The following is a 24,472-nucleotide window of genomic DNA, read 5'->3' as shown; positions in this document are numbered from 1 at the left end:
CATTCAGAAGGAAACACTGGATGAAGAAGTACAGCAGTCTGCACTATAGCATCTTGCTTCCTGCTGGAGAAAGCAGTATATGCTCAGCGGAGGCCATTAGATGCAACTGTATTGCCCCCATCCCTGGCATCTGCTGAGTGTATATTGTGGTTGTTCACATGGTTCCCAAATAAGGACATTTGTGTCACTGTGGAAACTCCCAGAACATCAGCATCAGCAAATCACTACCAATTTTGCATTGACACTAATTTTGTCTACACAGTGGGGCTCATTTACTAAGGGTCGCGCGCTGAACTTTCGTCAGACTTTGTACTTTTTTCAGGGATTGCATGGCTCGGACAGGTATTTAACAGGTGTCTGCACTGGGATTGAGTTGCACGCGATCGTTTTTTGGCGCAGCTGCGGTGGCTTCCATGCAATACAATTCGGGAACAGACGATCCGACTGATTCGGACTGAGCGCGGGATTTATCTTTCAAATTGTGTCGCAATCTAATGCACTTTACATGCACCAGGAAGAAGAAGATAAACTCCATCAGACCTGAGCGGGGAAGCGACACATGCAGGATATCGAACACACGATCGTAGTGAATCGCGGCACAGTGTATTATTGTCGGACAGTGCACTTTCGGTGAACTCCGTTGGACAGTTAAGTAAATGTGCCCCAGTAACTTCTAGCCGGCATTTAGATAACTGTGCATAACATATACTAGGGGCTTATCTTTTAAAATAATAGCTGCATTACTGAATTAGTTCCTCAGGATTATTTTTTGGAAATATTCCTCCTGGATGAATAGAGGGATAGTCGTGCAGTCGTAATGCAGCGCCATTGAATTCTATTACCCTGGCAGAAATTGCTAAGCAGTGTATTGTTCTGACAGTGGGACAAGGGACTTACAGGGGTCTCAGCCTTTGGACCCTCCTTAAAGATGACCTGTCACTCATAAAAAAGGCACTAGGAGCTGCTTACTAAAGTAAGCAGCTTCCTGTGCAACAACAGACGCAGCAGTGTTACACTTCCCAATCCAGCTTTCCCAAGGTCCTGAATGTTAGAATTGTTTTTCCCCCAATTTGTGTCGCATGGAAGCCAGCGCAGCTGCGCCACAACCCAATTGCGTGCAACCCAATCCCAGTGCAGACACCTGTAAAATACCTGTCCAAGCCGTCTATTCCCCTAAGAAGGTGCAAAGTCCGACTAAAGTGCAGCGCGCAACCCTTAGTAAATGAGCCCCAATGTCTTCATACTTTGGTGTATGAAGACCTGTATAACTTGTCATTTTTGTGGGACAAGCTGAAGATTTCCTTGTTACCATTATGGAGACTAAATGGCATAAAAGAGCCGATTTGGACATTTGGCATTTAAAGGGTTAACACCAATGGGTGTTTGCTGCTCTGTTTCAGATTATTTCAAAAGTTCATTTTTAGTACTTGATTTCTTTGCCAAACTCACTAAGAGGTCAGAACCTATATTACTTATTAATTCAGCGCCTACAAGTTCTGTATGAAGCTTGAATTTCCAGTAAACCCTATTAATGTAATTTCTTATGATATATTTGTTATGTATGTATTTTTGTAACCTCAGTTTCAACTATTATTCTGTTGGCTGAAGTACTTTCCTGTGACAGGCCCAACATGTACCAGCAGAGGGCAGCGTCTTCTTATCCTGGATGAGGGATTTGTAATGACTTTAGATAACTCCATAAACTTTTCCGTCTCCTCCAAATAAGCAGCGATCTCTTAGTGTACAATGTGTTGTATTTTAGCTGTTCCCATAATCTCAACTGCAGAGTGTGAATACCATACATGGGTTTTTTTATTGTTGCCTGTCACTGGCCTCAGTGATGCTCGTACTTGCAGCCATTGAGGCTAGTGATTTGCTTCCTCACAGTGCCTGGAGCTACCGAGGAAAATAAAAGAAAATCGGGACCACATAAGCATCAGTGCAAGATTTAATAAGTATTGGTGAAGTTCAGGATCTTTAAAGGACACCTGTCATCAGGTCTCTGTAACTAATTCTGTTACCACTACTTGATGGCGCAGCTCACAAGGATCCATCCCAACCTTTATCTGGTCAATTCTTACATTAATCATTCTAAAATCATTTTCTTTATTATGTAAATGAGGCTGGTCACATGGAGAGAGAAAGTGATGTCACTGCTGTTCCCCCTCCCCTCTCCTCCCCTCCTCATGTCTGTGTGTAATGTATAGTAAAGCATTGCTAGTGTCTGTGCTGTATCTGCTGACATGTTCAGCTACACACATGTGTGAGACACAGGCATCACATACACAAGCGCCTGAGATGTTCTGCTATACACATGTGTGAGAGACTGACATCAGCTACACAAGTGCCTGACATGTTCTGCTGTACACATTTGTGAGACACAGACATGAGCTACACAAGTGCTCGATATGTTCTGCTATAGACATGTGTAAGACACAGACATCAGCTACACAAGTGCCTGACATGTTCTGCTACACACGTGTGAGACACAAACATCAGCTACACAAGTACCTGACATGCTCTCTCCTCCTATACACATGTGTGAGACACAGACATCAGCTACACAAGTACCTGACATGCTCTGCTATACACATGTGTGAGACACAGGCATCAGCTGCACAAGTGCCTGACATGTGTGAGACACAGACATCAGCTACACAAGTGCCTGACGTGTTCTGCTATACACATGTGTGATACACTGACATCAACTACACAAGTACCTGACATGTTCTGCTATACACATGTATGAGACCCTGACATCAGCTACACAAGTACCTGACATGTTTTACTATACACATGTGAGAGACACAGACATCAGCTACACAAGTACCTGACATGCTCTCCTATACACATGTGGGAGACACTGACATAAGCTACACAGGTACCTGACATGTTCTGCTATACACATATGTGAGACACTGACATCAGCTACACAAGTGCCTGACATGTTCTGCCTTACACATGTCAGAGACCCAGACATCAGATACACATGTACTTGACGTGTTCTCCTATACACATGTGTGAGACACAGACATCAGCTACACAAGTACCTGACATGTTCTGCTATACACATGTGTGAGACACAGACATCAGCTACACAAGTACCTGACATGTCCTCCTATACACATGTGTGAGACACAGACATCAGCTACACAGGTGCCTGACATGTTCTGCTATACACATGTGTGAGACACACACATCAGCTACACAAGTACCTAACATGTTCTGCCATACACATGTGTGAGACACAGACATCAGCTACACAAGTGCCTGACATGTTCTGCTATACACATGTGAGACACACATACATCAGCTACACAAGTGCCTGACATGCTCTGCTCTCCTATACACATGTGAGAGACACAGACATCAACTACACAAGTACTTGACATGTTATGCTGTACACATGTGTGAGACACAGACATCAGCTACACAAGTACCTGACATGTCCTCCTATACACATGTGTGAGACACAGACATTAGCTACACAAGTGCCTGACATGTTCTGCTATACACAAGTGTGAGATACACAGACATCAGCTACACAAGTGCCTGACATGCTCTGTTCTCCTATACACATGTGAGAGGCACCGACATCAACTACACAAGTACCTGACATGCTCTGCTCTCCTATACACATGTGAGAGACACCGACATCAACTACACAAGTACCTGACATGTTCTGCTCTCCTATAGACATGGGAGACACACAGACATCAGCTACACAAGTGCCTGACATGCTCTGCTCTCCTATACACAAGTGTGAGACACAGACTTCAGCTACACAAGTACCTAACATGTTCTGCTATACACATGTGTGAGACACAGACATCAGCTACACAAGTGCCTGACATGTTCTGCTATACACATGTGTGAGACACTGACATAAGCTACACAAGTACCACCAGTGACCTGCAGTACCACCAGTGACCTGCACACCCTATCCAGTAAGCAGTTTGTGCTATAAGTCTATAAGCCTAAAAATTCTTTGCAATCTATACAGTGTGACTGGAGTCCAAGATTTTCCTACACTATATGGGATTGGGACCCTCTCCGGAGCACCTGCACTAAATATTGATTAAAGTGTGCAGCCAAAATCCAATTTTTAACCTGTGCTATAAGCCTGACATTGCATCATCTATTTTCTACTGTCTTGTTTTACAGTCAATGTCAAACTGCTTCTACCATTGATTTATAAGTAAATCTTACCTCCCCCTCCCCTCCCCCCCAACTCCTGCATCTTTTGTGGAAAACAGATTAATAAGATCCCCAGAAATATTATCGTCCTCCTTTTGGCTGTCACTTTTCCACGACAGCTGGAGTGGTGATGTGCTGCCTACTTCTCCTCTGAGTCACTTCATGGTCCAGCGAGGTGCGGTAACATTTGTGGAAGTCGTGCTACACATGCACATATGTTTCTGTTATTCACCACCGGATTAATTGATACCTGGAAATTTCCTGATAATTGTTATTGAACGCATGTGATGCTTTGGGTCATGGACAGGCCTGTAATAGTCCGGAGCCCTCTCCTGTACTTGTTTGCTCTGTTCCCTTTGAGCGTTTCCTCTAGTAGAATATGCTCTCTCCCACTCCTCGTCTCCTTCCTCTCCCTCCTCCCGGCTCTTTCTCACTCTTTTCTTCGTATACTGCCTCTCTTGTTCCTGGCCTGGCACCTGCCCAGACTGTTAAGGGAAAGAAAACAGCTCAGGAACCTGCCAAATCTTTGAGCTAGGCTCCAGAGCTTGCCTGGAAGGGGTGGGGTGGCCTCCTGAGTCAACAACAGCCACCGACAGGTGCGGAAGCAATTCCGGCTAGGGTGGGGGAGGCAGAACCCCGAGACTGGACTCCAAACGCCAGTACTGGGCTCCCTCCTGCTCCCTAGGGATAGAGGAAGTCGGTGTAATTTATACACAGCGGATGCACACATCACAGGATAAATACACTGTAACACCTGCCCACAAGGTCATGTAAGAATGTACCGCAGCATCATCCCTCATCTTACTACACTGTACATCTCTCTACTCTATAGTATCCGCATTACAGCTAATGGTACAATGCACTGGCCCTCCAGCATGTAAATGTATCAGTGTGTGATCTGCAACTATTGTTTCACCATTTTAGACCAAAACTACAAGTCAGAAGATTTTGGTGTAGACCCAATAGTGCTGCCTAAATACTGAAGAGCGATCCTGAAATCAGTATTCGCCGCAACATGATGGGGCTCATTTACTAAGGGTCACACTTTTCACTTTTGTTGGACTGTGCACCTTTTCGGGGATTACACGGCTTGCACAGTTATTTAAGAAGTGTCTGCACTGGGATTTTGGCACACGCAATCCTTTTGTGGCACAGCTGCGCTGCTTCCATGTGACACAAATTGAGGGACGTGCCGTCGGACTGTCCAATTGATTCCAACTGAGCGCAGGATTTAACTTTCAAATTGTTTCACAATCCAATGCACTTACATACACCACTAAAACGATGGCGAACTCTGTCCGACCTGAGCGGGGAAGCGACACATGCAGGATATCGGGCGCACAATCTTAGGTAATCGCGGCACAGTGCATTATCGTCAGATAATGCCCTTTCGGTGAACTCCAGCGGCACTGTAAGTAAATGTGCCCCATTATCATGGATAGGGAAATGACATTGTTATTGAAGAAGAACTGCACAGTACTAATTTTCTTTATACTGCAAATAATCCCATAATAATCACAGTGGCCATAGCTGATGGAGCTGGTGGCTGTTGTTTTACATAGAAGACACACTTCACTAACAACTGCACTCCCCCATATTGGCAGAGATCTCCCCTCCCCATCAAAGGCTCCCATGGCTGTCATAGAAACAGCGGGGGGGGGGGGGGGGGGCATTTATCAGTGTTTCCATGCTAGTTTCTGGCATTAAATCACTGAATTTATAATCACAATGAAATTGCAATTAATTCTGCAGCCATGTGGCGTTTTTACGCAAAACTAGGCCAGTTAAGACGTGGCATAGTTTTGCCTGTCATCATGTCTGCCTGTCACACTAGTGCACAAGCCTACAGAAAGGCCTAAGAGCGATGCAGCATGTCATCAATATATCACAACAGAATATTTCTGACAAAATACTTAAAAGGTGAATATTAATAAACATAACCTAATGCGTCCTAAATTGCCCAATCTGCACAATTATAAGTGTGAGTATCCCAGTTGGTGAACGCCATAACGGAAGAAAAGATCCAGATGTCTGAATCACTACACATCAACATTTTTTAAAATGAAACAATAGGTCAAAGAATATGTCAGCTGGTCCCACAAAGACATTATACCGTACACAGCTCTGTACACTTAAAAGTGTGAAAAAGTTATGGCCAACAGAATAAGACGGAACGGTAAAAAATATATTTTTAAATGGACTAAGGCTGCATTCACACGACCGCAAGGGGGACGTATATATGGCCAACGTATATACGGCCAATATACGTCCCCCATAAACGGCAATGTGGGCGCGGCGCCCTACGGGAGCGGTACGGTGCCTCACACGTGCGACACCGTACCGCTCCATACCCCGTGAAAAAATAGGACATGTCCTATTTTTTCAGGGCATACGGCGCCGTGCGCCATGTATCCCTATGGAGAGGGGCGGGGGTGAGCAGCGCTCTCCCCCTCCTCCTCTCCCCACGCGCTGCCGTGTGCCCGCCGTGCTACGGTACGGCGGGCACCGGTCGTGTGAATCCAGCCTAAGAGATAGTAAAACCTTTAAGAATTTGGTATCTCTGGGATGGAAAGGGTTAGGTTACAGTGATTGAAGAGTTACTGGAGAAGACCTATCTGCTGTATTCCCCCTCCCCTCCCCATAGAACTATGTAATGTGACACTGCAGTTCATGCACTCAGTTAAAGGGGTTGGCCACTTTACCTGATGTTTTTTTATAATGTGTGTGTAAGTGTGGGGGGCGGGATATTAGTTAATTTACCAATATACATCTATTAATAGTTCTGCTCCGCTTTCTTGATATGAAAAGTGGAGCCTTCTGTCTTTTACCTCATCAGCCAGACATTCCTGTCCATAAAATGGCCGCAGATGGAGGGTCATGTGATCTCTATCTGTCCATGAGCAATCGCCCTGCCAGGACCTTAATCTTATGTTCATGAAAACTATCATAAGGGCGATTGTTCATGGACAGATAGAGATCACATCACCCTCCATCTGCAGCCAACTTTAAGCAAGAAAGCGGAGCAGAACTTTTAATATATGTATATTGGTAAATGACCTATCCTGACCCCCCCCCCCACACACACACACACACACACACATTACAAAAATACATGAGGGCTTGTATGCATAAAACTAGTATACAAGGCCAACCCCTTAAAGTCTATGGGGGACATATATCACACGCTAAATGCACCACTGTATGATGTTCACCCTGGCCCACCTTCATGACGGCCTCCTGCCATGGAGGTGGCATAAGGGGGAAATGGGCACAATTCTTGGCCGTGTGCCAGAAATTGTGCCTATTTCAGGGCTTGTATGCCAGTGTATACAAGTCCTGATAAACGTGGCCCTGTGGGTGCGTAAACAAAATGCACAATAACAACGTCCGTGGCTGTACATTTTCATTGATCTTTTGCTAAGTTAAGTAAGTTCCATGTTTTTTTGTGGATTAAGAGTCAAAAACTTTGGGATTTATTCATCAATACCAGCCCTTGTATATGATAGCCTTGCAGGCCTATCATTATCCAGCGGGTCCTAGGCCAGTATCAAGCGTCTTTTCATGTGTGCATCGGCTCGGGGACAGGTATACCCTGCGCCGGACTGCTCCCCCTCTGGCTGCGGCCTCCTTCCCAGCGTGAAAAGGAGAGTACTCTAGCTGTACTCTAGCATTTGCGTTTATTTCAGGACGTCTATGCCAGTGTTGTGGTGTAGAAGCCCTGATAAATAAGCCCCTATTGACATGAATAAGATGGGGAGATCAGCAGTCCAGGAATGTATTTATATATTGGGTACACTAGAAAGTTATATATAGGTTTTACCATTAGGCCCCGCTTTTCTAGGCTTCTTCTGCAGTTCCGCGGCCTCCTTTACTAAGGCGTTATTAATTTAAGGAGCCAAATCAGCACACATCAGGGTCATGTTGGGTAAAGTTCTCTGCTGGGTGAATGGATGGAATTGTGTGAAATGAGAAACACCTCAGGATGAATTATCAGCATCACATGAGGGGCAGGAATGATTTTTTACTTTTGAGTTATAGTTTAGTGTTCTGCTGCTTTCATCGGGGAACTGGTATGGTCTATGGTGGAGAATAAATTATGCTGAGGCTCCTTTAGTGATAAATATGTACTTAATACACTGGGTTGACTCATAGCTCAGCCATTCCTCCGTTAAATAACATGTATAAATTATACTACAGCTTCACTGTCGAACATATTAAATGCCCATTAAACTATGTTCTTATTATTGTTACTCTTTAGTACTTACTTTTATATCATCACGTGATGGAAACTATTTTAGGTTTGTATTTGGTGTTCAGATAAAGATGTGGCACTATACAAAGGTTACCTGGTGTCGAGGAAAACAAGAAATGAAAAAAAATTTAAAAAATTGCATAAAAGAATAGTGCAGATAATAAAAATTAACTTTGTATAGGAATCTGTCTTTCTTTTTCCTCTGCCTTTCTTCCTTATTTAAGCAGTTTGTGTAAATCATCTTTCAGTCCTATATCCACTGACTCCTGAGACAAAAAGAAACCTGATAATTGTCTAATGACAGACAGACATTGGATAGTCTAATCTCCTCAGACAGCTGAATCATAAAGGGAAATATTCTCTTGGTATGGAAAGAGTTAATCATTGGCCTCCTTATCTGTCTGAAGTAGGTGGACTTTAGAATTCTTTCAGATACACTGCTCACTACAGGAGAAAGAACAGAAAAAGGCACAGAGAAGCTGTTTTAATTAAGTACAATACATACTTTACTGGTATCATCTGCTCTATTCATTCCTGAAATCAAAATGCTGCAAATGTTTATTTATTTTTTTTTACATGAGTTGTTTAATTTCAGGTGGTAAATATTTTTTTTGGTATAATTCAAATTCACACAATTTTTCGATATATACTTTTTGTATCAATTTGTCAAGCTTTTGTCGTTTTTTGTCAAGTTTTTGTCGTTTTTGTGACTTTTCACTGCAAATTTTGCTTTTGTTTTTCAAGTACCCCTAGGTCTGCACTTTGTGCAGTGCCTTATGTATCTTTAGTTTCCCGATGTTCCGTGCATCTTTTCACTTATGTATCACTTTTTTTGCATATTTTTGCAACTTTTTAGGTGCAAATCTGCACCTGGTGCAAAGGAAGGATTTTTTTCATGGACCCTATTTTAACATGTAAATTGGAATTATTTCACATGCTTTCAATGTTTAACATTTTGCATAATAACCTGTTTTTTGAAAATTCATACATTTTTGCATTTACATTTTTTATGTACTTATTGGTTACTTCTAAGTGTGCGTCCACACGTTGCGCTTTTGTTGCGTTTTGATTGCATTTTGAAACGCATTACAACAGCCGAGGAGAGGTGATTTGCCTAATTACATTACTGTTAACATTTGCTTTTACAAATGCAATGTAAACGTGACATTAACAAATACTTTAACATTGCGTTTACTATGCGTATTGTAAACGCAAATGTTAACAGTAATGTAATTAGGCAAATATGTTTCAAAACGCAATCAAAAGGGTGTGACTGCACCCTTAACACCATGGGGGTCATTTACTAAGGTCCGATTCGCGTTTTCCCAACGTGTTATCTGAATATTTCCGATTTGCGCCGATTTCCCCTGAATTGCCCCGGGATTTTGGCGCACGCGATCGGATTGTGTCGCATCGGCGCTGGCATGCACACGACGGAAATCGGGGGGGTGTGGCCAAGCGAAAACCCAACGTATTCGGAAAAACCGCCGCATTTAAAAACCGAAAATGTGTCGCTTGGGAAGCGCTTACCCTCACCTGGTCCAGCTCTGTGTATTCCGGCGCGTTCAGATGATTTTCAGCGCAGCAGCGCCACCTGGTGGACGGCGGAGGAACTACCTTCATAAATCCCGTCCGGGCCCGAATCCTGTTCAGAGAACGCGCCGCTGGATCGCGAACGGACCGGGTAAGTAAATCTGCCCCAATGTGTGACCGCACTACCATTTGTTGTCATCTCCCAGGGGTGTGACTAGAGGGCTTATAAATGCAGGCCTCAAATCCAAAATTTACAGTAGTGTCCTCTCCTGTATATAACGTGGCTTGTGTCCATGTGAACTTGAGACATTTGCAACAAAAAGTCTCAAAAAAAAGCAAAATTGTGCCCCTGCCAGGACAGGAAAAACTGAACGTGTATCACAAGTAAAAAGACATGGCCATACATAGGGCACAAAAAAGACCCACCAAATGTCTCAAAAATTCACCACAGAAAGAAAATACTATGATACATGCCCCCCATTGACGGCTCATTTGCATATCAGAAAGACTGCTGTAATTAAGCTAGAGTGCCTCAGTGGCAGATAATTTTAGGTGATATGGGGAGGACTTTTAACCTTTTATCAGCAGGTACTACCGTTGTGAGGGGTAAAATTCTGGTGACAGCTCTTCTTTAAATCTCTGCTCTTTCTGCGATTAGGTGGACGGTCAGTCGCTGACCACTGTTCTCCTAGCCCCAAAAAAGAGTCCGATGTTTAAATAAATTACTAGCATTGCTGAGACTTATCCCACGTTTTGTCCTCGATAATAGTGTTGCTGGATGTACCTTGCACTTTTTTCATACACAGCAACCACAATGCAGTGTTGGATTTGTACCTCAAAAGACAATAACGATAATAGAACATCTTTATGTGTTATATAGGTGAGAAAAAGATCAATGCATTGGGGCTTATTTACTAAGGGTCTGTGGCCGCACTTTCGTTGGATATTCCGACGTTTTCAGGGATTGCGGCTCTGGGACAGGTATTTAACCAGGGATTTTGCCGTGCGCAATCATATTTTGGCACAGCAGTGCTGGCTTTTATGCGACAGAAATCAGGGAGGGGGCGCGCTGTGAGAGGATCCGACTGATTCGGACTGAACACGGGATTTAAATTTAAAATTGTGTCGCAAGACAATGCACTTACATACACCTGGAAGAAGAAGGTGAACTCCGGTGGACCTGTGCGGGGAAGAGACAGATGAGGATATGGGGCACACACTCAGTGAATCGCGGCACAGTGCATTCCGAATGGACAATGCACTTTTGGGGGTAAGTAAATGTGCCCCAGTGTCTTTCCCATCCAACCCATTGGCCCACATTTATCAAAAACAGTGCAGACTGCACTATGTGCCTGTGTATACTGCACCAGATTCAGGAATTGTGGGGCAACTATTTTTGGTGCACCTTTAACATAGGGTGTGCATCTCTATTTCTATTTGTCGCGGTACTAAATGTTGCATGCAGACTAAATGAAGAAATTTCTGTAGCATCAGGCACAGTGCAGCTGTGACACAAATGTGTAGCGGACACTTTATAAATACATGCACAAGCAGTTTGCACGTTCTTTCTAGTGCAAAGTCAGACAGAAAACTGGCGCAAGCGCTTTAATAACTGTGGGCCAATGTAATCTTTGATGAAGGCTCCTAACAGCATCTCAGATGCAGATGTGAACGGAGCCTTAGGTTGTAAACTTTAACAAGCGGGACCGACTCTCCTGAGAACACAACAGGACTCCAATAGACTTCATGCTGAGAAGGTGCCTGCAATTTGTCGACGATGGCTAGGGATCCAAACTAATCCAAAAAATAGGAGAAAACTGCAGCACTGCACAGGTCCAGGTGATAAACCGGTGAGGGTTCTTTATTCTACACTCAGAAATTTGGCTTAAATTTACATATACATTTATTTTTTATTTGCGCTTTTTTTATTCTGTGATTATTTAGTAATACTGCCACTATATAAAGGAGGAATCATAATACCAATTAAAAAAAAACCAATCTTTTTAGCAAATGTTATACTCGTGAACCCATTGCACAGACAACAGAAGGTGACATATTGTGCAGTGATACATAATCTGTCACTGGATCTGGTCTGCTCATGATGGTCTAATCCCCCAGCTTCCCTCAGGAGACTGATGAAAAGACTATGATAAGACTCCATTAAATGCTTCCTACGTGGGCACCATGGACAGGACCTACTGTGATGCCAGTAGCTGCGCTAAGCCATTCTAGTAATCCATGATTCAGCCTGATTTATTGACACAGTACAGAGTTACTGAAAGACAAATTGGTTCCCAGGATATTTCAGATCACAGATATTATCTTTCATCATTCTGCATAATATGTTTCTCTGGAATTGGTTAATATTGGAAAGATCTAAACTGTAAACTGATCCACTTCTTCCACTGATTTCAGCCTACAATGTGCAGTGAACAGACCTCTGAAATTTAGGAACATATGGATTACAGATGGTAAATGGGTGTAGCACAAAATGACCTGCACATGTTGCTGCGTACATGTAATTCATGTGTATATATGCAGAATTATATGGATGACTTACAAGAGATGTGTCGTGGGGATTGGAATATTGATGTAACCAGAAAAGCTGAGCAGTCAGTAGTCAAAGGGGCTGAAAAAAAACTATACAGGGGTCCATTATTCAGGCAAATAACGTGCTCAAGAACCTCAATCATCCATACATTACGTGGACCCAATGATTTTAATGGCATGTACAGGGACATGTAACACTGCAAACCATGGCAAAGAATGATTCTGTAAAATATTTTTGAGTCGGTATGAAATAGTCACCTTTTAAATTAACATGTTTCATATTGGTACAAGAAAATATTGTATGTCAGTGCCAAAGGCAAAATAAGCATCACAGGACCCACAGCTGTATTATTAGGAGGGCAAAAGGGTCAGTCCAAAACACCTAGGGGTAGCCCTTCCCAAATACACCTATTAACAAGACAGGGTAATTTGCAATTATATAAAGGATACAATTATTCAGACTGGGTTTCCCTGCTATGGTTTATGCCACAATTATTGCAAATTGATTTTGCGGTAATCACCCCCAAACCACAGTATGGAAACCCAAACCTGCACAGATGTTAACAATTATGACTGCAGGTTGGAGCTGCATCTCCGCACGGTATACTAGAAGAAAGCTGGTGGTTAAGGCTACATGCACCCACATGTTGTTTTCCTTGTGTGTTATCCATTTTTGTTTTTTTTGGATAGCATACTGACACTTTTATTTCGATGGACCCATGTGCATAACCATGGAGGATGTAAAAAACTCACATCCTATTCCTGGCCGTGTTGGCGCATCTCTGACTTTTTCAACAAAGTCTATGGGAATGTGAAAAAATATAGATGCCACACGGGAGTCCTTAGTGTGCAGTCCATATTTGCGGATCCCAACACAATCATGTGACCCTTCAAGTGGTTGAGACAAGCTAGTGACATCATTTTCCAGCATTCTGGGTTTTATGTCGGGAAGTAAGAGCTCTCCTTACAGAGATTTTGCCAGATACGTTTGTCTTGCAGGTATGTGGAGACTTACAGCCGTTGATGCTCCACTGGGGGATTTAAGGAAAACATTACATCTTTTGGCTGCCTTGAAAGGCAGCTCCCTTATCATCAAGCATGACTTCAAGAAGCCTACTGACATGGTGTGGGATTAAAGCCAAAGCAGTATATCTATTCCAGAAGGAACAGATTCCCAACTGTAGACAGCGCTGTTTTGATGTGGTTGCATCTTATCAGCACAGTGTAGGGAAATGGTTTAGCTGAGTGAGAGGCTTTTGACTAGGGTCAGGAAGTAAGTCTCAACACCTCTTGCATAATTGGCAAGTCTCCCTGAGGATAATTTACTTCCCGACCCTAGTTAAAAGCCTCTCACTCAGCTTTCACACCAGTTCCCTACACTCTACTGACGAGATATCAAGACTTTGAAACAGCGCTGTCTAGAGTTGGGAATCTGTTCCTTTTGGAATAAATATCTTGGTTTGGCTTTATTCCCACGTCATGTTATTAGGCTTCTTGAAAGTCATGCTTGATGTTAAGTGGGCTGTCTTACAAGGTAGAGACAAAAGAAGCAATGTTCCTTATGCCATCCTTGAAAACATATTTGCATATTTCCCAGTTTTTTTTTTGGATCAGCAAAAATTGATGACAAGCAGAGTGTTTTTGCAGACATAGGGTCGCCATCGTATACATTATGTTTCCTTCAGATCATGTTTATTTCAGCAGGATGTGCTGATCTGGCCATATACATAAGATTCATCACTGGTGGGTTTCCTTTATCTCCTGTATTGATAGACACAAGCATTCTTGGCAGATCTGGATAACCAAATTAATGGGTAGAGTGTGTAAGATATCCATCCATTATACTGATACTGAGCTCAGGGGCCTCCAGCAACTTTGATGTAGCCCTACCGGCTCCTACTATGTAGTTGGCTTCAGTTACCTTCTACCCAACGCTTTCTGTATGTTTATTTCAGCGCCTGGAACATACAGTCCTGAAACCAGGAAATGCAGATGAGGACAAAGTATTGAGCATTCGCAGTGTGGAGGACGAGAGGGAAACGCTGACTCCTGTACCTGCCCGTATACGAGAAATTATTACCCAGCATCTGAGTGAAGACTCCAGCCAAAGTAAGTGTCATCTTGTCCACCACACCACACTTTTAGTAAATACATGTATAGCAATTCTCTGGCATCTTCTGACAACGAGGCAATAACATTGTAGAATTGTAGAAACCTATATGGGTTATATTCATGACACATTTTCCCATGAAATGCGTTGGATGTATGTACCTTTCCCTGCATAGATGTCAGGAGCTTCTACTTGTGCAAAGCTAACATTGGAAATTATACACAATGTGACATCAGTAACGACCTGGGTTTCCCTTGGCCCACCAAAAAAAAAAATTATTCTGGGGTCCACCTAACATTTACCCTTGGGAAAAGGGTCTATGAGGATTAAGGGAGTGAGACAAGAGCCAGTGGTCTCCTATAGTGCTTTATCCTTGTAATATTATGTTATAAATCTCCTAAATGTTTTCCCAGAATACACAAACACACATCCAAATGTCAATTTGACAGAAGAGAACAGATCTCTCCAAGATGAATTATTTCGTATGAAAGACTTACTGGCAATTACACGTGGTGAACGCGATGACCTTACCATCAAGAACCAAGCCTTGAGTGAGAAGGTAAGGAGAAAAGACACACGTCTATAAACATACTGGAAGTCCCAGCTTGTGTGAGGCAAGTTGAAGGGAGCTTGCAGTTTCTTATTTTACCAATTGCCAGGGGTCTCAGAGGTCAGACCCCCAGAAAACAGACATTTATGCTTTATCTAGTGTATAGAGTATAAATATCTTTCCTGATCAATGAACTTAAAACAAAGTACCATCAAAATCCATCATGATAAACCGGGGACACATAGTCATAGATCCAGGCACCGTGACAGTGGCAATTTTTAAAAAATTTGTTATCCATGGCCTCATTCCTTCTAAAATAAACTTTTAAAATTATGTAAATACGTCTGAGGGGTTCTGGTAAGTCTTTCCATCGGATCGGATGCAGTCACTTGCATAATGTATATGTTGTTACAGGTTTCCATGTGTAAATATAGAATATTACTTTATGTTACACTCTATTTTGGAAAACTCCAGGTCAGAATAGATCATTATGTTATTCTGACGATCCATTGCATAGAATTTCTAAGGCAAAAGCTGGAGAAAATCTGCGCCTCTCCGAGTAAAGGGGGAGCATTTGAGTCACGGTTCTGTGGATTAAACATTAGTCCAATAACAAGTTTTTTGTTTTTTTTAACGAGGCTGGCACTATTCTTTGTAAGTTCCAAAAACTTCTCCCACAATGCCATCTGCTTGTCATACACTTCTTGTCTTCAGCTGGGACTCTGCTCGTGTGCTGTGTCAGTCTTTGGCAGTCTACCATAAGCCTAGCACCGCACTGACGACAAGGCCCTTGACTGCTTTGTGACCTTGTCCCTCACCCCAGATCTCGCAGCTGCACCTCTCCGCTCCCCCCATGGGGCCAGATTCCCACCTTCCCGAGCAGAATTAACGCTCTCTCATAACAGCACTAAATAAACTGTCTGGCTGTTAACAACCCAGTGGGAGCGCTGCCCTCCCCGCAAACACTTTCCCAGGGACGTGTGATCTCCGACTCCCATCCCTTCCCCCCATGGCTCCCCTCAAGCAACACAGGAGACGTCAAGGCTTCACACTTTCAAGCAGAAATACTTATATAGTGACACATTTTATTGGACAACATAAATATTTCTCTACGGATTTGGTTCGACGCGAATGTTTTATATCAGATTGAAAGCTGTCAAGCTAATAATTATTTCCAAACAGTTTTAGTGCCATTTAGCCACTAATTGACCCCCGCGGCAATGTTTTTGTATCCCCCCTCGCACAAAAAGGTGGCTGTATACGGCTCTTTTAGCGGGCATTTCTCTTAAAGTGGAATTTTTAGCTGTAAATTGCCTAAAGGCGGAGGGGTTTAAGGTATGATTCACTAAATATAAAAGTAACTATTAAGATCAGTCTGTCTTTATGTGAGCATTAAAAAACAGTACAACTTCACGCTGATGGCGCCAGCGAGTAACTGAGGAGACATCAAATGGGGCCTAATGGCTCTAAATTTAGACATCGGAAACCTACCAAGACGGATCTTCTGGTGGGGTTTAGTGAGGTGAGAGAGATTTTAGGCAAAGATTTCGGAGAAAGATAGATGATTCATGTCATACGTCCGTACTTCTGAGGTAACATGAAAAGATTGATGACTGATTCATTAGAAATCTGAGGTAATTTTTGTCACATTTTGAGGACCATTGGTGCTGTTTTTTTACACATTGTAGAAAAAGACGTAAATTAGCCATTCTTAGTCCCAGGCCTCAGATCTGATGCAGAGTAGAAGACTATCCATCAGCTGCTATAGTACTCAATGTTGATCCAAAATGTGTATGTCATTAGCTCAGAACTAAAGTGTCCTCCATGCTACATGATTTATTTGTCTCCCATATTTTTTACCAATTCCAATTCAAACGCCAACATTTTTCATACTAAACAAATGAAGGAACATAAGGACACAAAAAAGTGTAAAGATGGCGATCAAACGCTTCTTACGACTCTTAATATAGCCATGTTCGTGAGCCCGTAGGCTAGTTATATATTTATAGGTTGGCTCAGCCATCTCTCCTGGTCTCCCTTATACATGTACAATTTACACGCACTCTGGCTTCACAGGCTGTTACACTGTGCCTAAGAAAACACCCCCTACCATTGTGTGATGAAACGTCTTTTGATGCTGTAAGATTACATCAAGCAGAGGGAAGGGGTAGTGCTGAGGGAGCAGAGGGAAGGGGGAGACAAGCCTGGTTTCTTCTATATTTTAGCTGTGATTTTGCTAAGGCAGGGGACAGAGCTCCCATCTCTGCTTGCTGGGTGGTCTCCTCATGCCATCTCCTACAAAATCTAAAAGACTATTCAGAATGCTGGATTGTCTTCTAATGGGAAACTATTAGGGGTGTAAATTAAAACTATTGGTTCACATTTATTTTCTCCTGCGCCACTAAGATTATCCAATAGGAATTGGGATATTTGGTTACAAAGTGAATATAATGTCATTCTATTCCCTCCTTGAATTAGACTTGTTTTCCCCTTTCTTTCCAATCACTCTCACTTCAGCTTAACCTTGGAATTTAGGTCTGAGATTCTAGCTTATTTTTCTTTTCCACCATATTACAATGACAAATATTAAAGAGACCAAGTGATTTTATCCTTACTTCTCATATCCATCACCCAAGTTTACTCATATCCTTTAATTAATACATATCCGTATTGTTAGAAATGCTTGGTATGCACTATGTAAGTTGTGCATTCTGACTATTCTTTGCAAAAGTTAAAAATGTCAATGAAAACCATTTGTTTTATACATTGTGGACCAGACATACCTTGAGAATGCTGTGGCTACACTGATGCTGAAACATATCTTGTTTAATCCCAGATCCGAGTGGTTTGCTCAAAAAAACAATTATAACATTCAGGACCTTGGGAAAGCTGGGTGAAGACTGCCTGCCTTATAAAAGCTCATTACACGGAGCTTCCTGAACTGTCCAGACAGGACTAATCAACCTGAGCTGGACCACTCATACACAGCAGCTGGGGGATGGTGCAGCTATTAATTACTTCTGCCTTTCAGGGACAACACAGTGATTACATCATTCTCTGAAGCAGTGCAGTGAGTAAAAGTAGAGCACCGGGGCAGCCACAGGAGCGACAGAGCCTCATTATCATAATTTTATAATTGTTTTTTCAGCAAAACCACTCAGTTTAGAGATTAATCAAGATATGTTTCTGCATCAGTGTAGCTACAGCATTCTCAAGGTATGTTTGGTTTATAATGCATAAAAGCAAATGGTAGATATTCTTTAACATCGTTTCCACATCTCAGTCTTCTAAATCCTTAAAATCTTATTTCAACCTGTTTAATTCCTTGAATATAAAGTATGTAGCAGTAAGAATAATAGTTTATCTAATATTTTTCAACAATGTGAAAAAGTGTCTTCATAAGTTGTAGCTATGAGAAGTAACAAAAATTAGAGATAAAAGTTAAAGATAGAAACAGGGGCATAACTAAAAGGGTAGCAGCCTTAGCAGCTGTTACGAGGCCTACAGTTTCAGGGAGTCCAGGATTTGGGGTATTGGGTGTGTATATGCTGTATGTCTATATATGGTATTGTATGTATGTATGTATGTATTTGCTGTATGTGTATATAATGTGTATATGGTCTATATGTGTGTATGTAATACGTATATGGTGTATGTATAAGTGGTGTGTATATAATTTATGTATGGTTTGCAGTGTGTATATGGTGTTTGTGTATGTGTATAAGTATATTAATGTGTGTGTATATATGAGTGTATAAATGTGTGTGATTGTAACTCACATGTGAGAGTATACAAATATATATATTTTTTAAGGGGGAAGAAGAGCCCCATTCAAAAGTCTTCAATGGGGCCCTGCCTCTCCTAGTTACACCCCGGGATAGAAAATAGAAGAAAGTGTTGAAGATTTTTAGTTGATTTTTATGTTTTTGTATCATTCACCACCCTTTGTCATACCTTATAGCTGGAACAGCGCCAGACGCAAAGATCAGGTGAAAGTGAGGCCATGCTAGAGTTAAAACATCACTTCCAGGAGGAGGAAATGGCTTATAAACGCAAGTTATCTGCTTACCAAGAGGGGCAGCAGCGACAGGCCCAGCTTGTTCAGAGATTGCAGAATAAGGTGAGTATAGCTGTCTGTACACCTTTAATAACTGTTAGCTGTGTGGCAATATGTTACTCCCATATACACATACACACTCTGTACAACCAGGTGTGCATGTCAGTTTGGATAGGGGAGTAGGCTGCTGCCTACTCCTGACGGTGAGTTTTCTTCATTGCAATCACTGATTTACACTGAGATCAAAACTGGATGCCATAAATTACTGACCACTTGTTCTGTGGACAGGACTCCTTTTACCCATGTTTCCACCCGTAGAGGCAGGCAGCACATCCTTCACGGCCATGTGTGCAATACAGGTCCCAAACAGGCCACGCCAAAATACAGGCAGGCATAGGATGCACCGTGCCTCACCACTGACTGTGCAGAATGGACCCCTATGGGGCTGTAAGCTAGCCGCAGTTTGTGCAGCTAATTCACAGCCAGCAAATATGGTGGTGCACATGAGGTGTAACAGGAATGCACAAAGAGGTGGCCATGCGTGCAGCCATTTCCATCAGCTTCTCAAAGATTACCTCTCCTACAATGCAGCTTGCAGCAATCTGTAGTCCATTGAGTGTATATGAGGAGTAACCATGTTTCTAGTTACAGTGTGATTAGTAATCTTCATATTCTAGAATGATTAATCTTTGCAGTCAGTTTTGTATTTTCCTCTCTGTAGTGGTGGATGCAGACCTAGCTGCTGTGACTCACTGCTCTACTTTCTGCATAGTGATTCTGTGTGATCTGACACCTCGATGACATTGGGGGGGCATTTATCATCGACTTTAGAACAGAAAATTTGGCAGTAATTTTTTTTTTCTCCTTTTGTGCCCCTTAAGCAGCTCCTTGTGCTACAACAGACGCAGCAGTGTTACCCTGCTACCGTTAACGCTTACCTCCGATAACTCTAACAAACACTGCCACACTGAAAAATAGAAAATAGCAGACCGCGCTTTTAGCTGTCGGGCTTTTCATGAGGGGGTGGTATTAGGGCCATAGGCCAGCGGTGACTGCCATGTATCATGCCCCGCCCCTAATCCCACCCCCTCATGAATACGCCTGGGTGCTTACAGTGCAGTCTGGCGTCTTCTATTGTACAGCGGCAGTGTTTGTTAGTGTTATCGGAGGTTTCTGATAACGCTAGCAGGGTAACACTGCTGCATCGAGCTGCTTACTTTAGTAAGCAGCTCTTAGTGCAGTTTTTACAGGTGATAGATCCTCTTTAAGAGTCAGCAACACAATTTTGGTGGTTTTCCGAAACTCACTTTTCTGGCTCTTCTATTTTTCTCACTAGTTTTGTGGGACAAAAATAGAGCAGCTAAAAGCAAGTCTAGGGAGTTCTATTTCACTAATGTGGACATAGTTCTTAATCTATTGATTCCTGCTCCAAATCATTAATCCCTTGCGCCACAAACTTACATCACACTGAAAATTATAGCACACTTCCTATACTAATTTGTTGACACGTTAAGTGACTATTGAATGGTGGTAGCCTAACTAGTATAAGGCGTTCATAAGATGAAATTACATAAATATTCAGAAAAGTCCCTGTAATCAGCTAGCAAGAAACCATTAATAACACTACAATGATGCAAATCAGCAAAAAATGTGAATTTTCCCAACTGAAATATTCAATCCCTTTAATGTCTGATGCATGTGCTTGTTTTTCAGGTCTTACAGTATAAGAGTAGATGTGGGGAACTGGAGCAACTACTCCTGGAAAAAACTTCAGAATGTGAGCAGCAAAAATTATCGGTAAGCGAAATTCCTGCTCTGAAAAAATTTGTGGATTCAATTTTATTTCCACAAAAAAAATATTTTATTTCGATGGCATCAAAAAGGCACACTTATCAAATGTTTTTGGCACTGAAACCCATAATTTTACCCAGGATAGGGGATAACCACCTTGTTTTTCTGAAAATAAGTCTTGTTTACAAAGGACTGTATCTTCTGAACTGTGATACCTACAAACACATTTCTGGTTTAATTTTAAAGAAGACATTCTACCCATTATTTTTACATAGGTTTGTGTTACTAAGTACTACAGAATCGGAGAGAGATACTGATACATTTACAGTGGGAGTGTCATTTTCATATACAGCTCCTACTCACGACTGTAACTACGTTTGGATGTCTTTGTGGCTTTGGCACCCAAATATTAACAGTGGTTATTTAAAACGACATCCGAAATTTTCCTCGATGTGTCATGTTTAAGAAGATATCCCTGTTTGAAGTGTGCCCCCCTCCTGTCTGTCAGCTGAAGGTTGCTGTAGGGAAGAGCATTATGTAATAGCAACAAGCATCTATATGGACAGGAGTCGTGACATAATAAATTGGGGCCAATAGTTTTGCAGAGTTATAAGTAATGTTCCAAAAGATGAAGATATGATCAGATTTAAATAAATGTTGATTTTTAAAAAATTATTCCAGATGACAGATGAGCAGACTAAAAGTTTCTGTTCGGGTTTGGGGTTCGGTTGCATCCTGATTGACCTGGACATATTGCTGGTTTAGCAGCCGAACAGCCAGTCCGGAAAATTAACACCCCTAGTTACTCACCATTGCTGTTATTGGCCAGGTGCACGTCCGGTCCCCTGTACCCAAAACCTTAACAGAAACTTCAAGTTCACTCATCTCTATTCCAAAATAAATGTTTTTGTTAATGGACAAAATAAGACATCCCCTGAATATAGGCCCTAACCTATAGGAATAAATAATATAAGACCCTGTCTTATTTTTGGAGAAACATGGTAGCTGATTGGTAAAGGTCTGACTGCTGAGACCCCCACTGCCCGTGAGAATGGATCTCCAGCAAACTGAAGAATGGAAGTTCTGTTCTCTCTAATTGATGTAGCGATGTATTCTGAAGGAGCCGCAGGAAACATGCTGAACCTGCCACTACACCCATTAGTGAAAAGGGGGACCCCCTTTCTCCAGATTTCTGGACGTACTGCCTCACCAATCAGTATGACATCCCCTATCCCAGTGATGGCTAACCTATGACACGCGTGTCAGTGCTGACACGCGTAGGCATTTTCACTGACACATGGCTGCCTGAGAGTTAAGTTTCATCCTACATGATCAGGTGCAGTAGCCGGGAGGCTGAGAGATTGCACTGAGCTTCCAGCACTCCCCCCTCCTCCTGCTCCCCCGAGCCGGCCCCTCCCCATGTGTGAGCTGTGCCTAGTGTCTCCAGTCAGCACAGGTATCAGCATGGGGCACAGCAGGAGAGGTGACCCGGCCATACACCCAGGAGGCTCCTCTGCAGCTCCTGATAGTTGTGGTGGGGGGAGGATGGCAGCACAGTCAGAGGTCACATCGCTGCTGCCTTGTGTGATGTCCCAGCAGCTGCCACCGCTACACTGACCAGCTCCAGAGCAGGGACCAGGGAGGACAACCACTCCCATCATACAGTGAGGAAGGTCACTGTACCTCTGCCACCTCTACACTGACCATCTCCACAGCAGGGGCAAGGGAGGACAACCACTCTCATCATATAGTAAATAAGGTCAGTGCACTGTATGATAGAAGACAGTCATCAAGGCTTGTGTGTCAGTTTTGTGATGTACAAGCCCTGAAATAATCGCAAAGCCTTGCAAATCGACAGACATTGCGATTATTTTGCTCCTCACACCTTCTCCATGCCAAGAGGGCATGAGGGAGATGCAGACAGCAGCACCGGCACCCTCACTTAACCTGTGAACTTTCATGACAGAAAGTTCACAGGCTACTAAGCATTTCCACACCTGTCTGATTGTAACCGATCTATTACAATGTGCGATTTGCACATAGTAATAGATGATTGGGAAAATCCCCATATACTGCCATACTGTAGTATGGCAGTACATGGTAGGATCAATCAGACAACCTACGGTTAAAGTACCCTAGAAGTTAAATAGTATACATATTTGTTATTTAAACTATAAATATCACAAAATTATGTTTTTTGGTCAAGGTGACACATCACCCGAGTTATGCTCGGTTTTTTGGCGAATTTTGACACACCAAGCTCAAAAGGTTGCCCATCACTGCCCTATCCAGAGGATGAAGCTGGTACAACTCCTTTTAAAAAAAATTGAATACATTAAAAAAGGGAGGAACTCATCTATGGCTCATCCTTTGGCTCTATATACAAACTAAATCCAATATACTAGAGAGGATCCTGTGCGTCAAGAAAGATTTCCTCCGGTAAACATCCTCCAGATCTCCTTGGACAAGATCTGATCCAGTCCTTGGCGCTAAATCTACATCTGTGGCACAAAGCTATTGTATGGCCTTGTACACAACTAGTAACAGTCCTTCAATGGTAAACATGGCTGCCTCCTGTCCTTGATAGCGGTGAACTAATTCCTGCAAGTCAGCTGTAGGCTTAAGCAAGGAAATATTGTATGATGAGCCTGTTACACGGAGATTGTTGAGCTTATGTTTCCAAAATGCTAGGAATGTGAAAAATATTTAGCAATATTGTGCTAAGCAAGTCTGAATTGGTTTTTCAGTCTGTCAATTACCAGGTTAAAAACTCTGTTTACGATTCCACTTAAACGTCTCTGGCACCAGGATCGCGCTCCGCCAGCTGCAGAAACATCAATGTCTTCTCCTGGGAGCACCTGTGCTGACTGAAGGCGCACGAGAACGTGCTAGTGTGTTACATCCTTTGTCTTCTCGTGTATTGTATATTCAGGTGACATGCCCCACTCCCACCACTAGGATACAGGTGTGCACAACTTTGTTTTTTGGCAGAAAAAAAAACCTCCAATGTATTTTACAGTAAAGAATTTTTCGGAGTGTAGCATGAAGAATACATTAGCACAAAACATGTATTTAAAGGGATTTCCACTCCACCGTCAGACACAGCTAATTTACAGTTTACATAGGATCTGTCACCAGATCCTCAATATGTTTTAGTGTTGTGGGGTATTTGTCCCCTTCCAGATGTCCCCCATCATAGCATAATTGTCACACTGAATACTGTCTAGCAATATTGCACAAACCGATCCTAAATAATCACTCAATTATTATCTCTATCAAAACAGAACCTACGTCAACCCTCCTTACATGTGTTTTCAACCTTTTGACTTTAGTCATTTACATATAAAGTTAATCTAAAGGGAATGCATTATTTTTTATATGAACAAAAAAATACAAATTTTTTCTTAATTCCCTCCCCAAAAATTGCCATTT

General features: G+C 42.4%; 1 protein-coding gene across 2 annotated transcripts in view; it reads left to right on the top strand.

The window, feature by feature from the left end:
• LOC140122412 (uncharacterized) overlaps positions 1-24,472 on the top strand; it is a 74,880-nt gene that overhangs the window by 7,406 nt on the left and 43,002 nt on the right. For both annotated transcript variants that reach the window (XM_072143226.1, XM_072143227.1), the window contains 4 exons: positions 14,488-14,641; positions 15,056-15,201; positions 19,154-19,312; positions 20,963-21,046. In XM_072143226.1, the coding sequence (XP_071999327.1) occupies positions 14,488-14,641; positions 15,056-15,201; positions 19,154-19,312; positions 20,963-21,046 (543 nt within the window). The remainder of the gene's footprint in view (positions 1-14,487; positions 14,642-15,055; positions 15,202-19,153; positions 19,313-20,962; positions 21,047-24,472) is intronic.

The sequence above is a fragment of the Engystomops pustulosus genome, chromosome 3, assembly GCF_040894005.1.
Source record: "Engystomops pustulosus chromosome 3, aEngPut4.maternal, whole genome shotgun sequence".
NCBI classification, from domain to species: domain Eukaryota; kingdom Metazoa; phylum Chordata; class Amphibia; order Anura; family Leptodactylidae; genus Engystomops; species Engystomops pustulosus.
The sequence above is the reverse complement of the archived record's forward strand: the minus strand, read 5'-3'. Positions and strand labels throughout refer to the sequence as shown.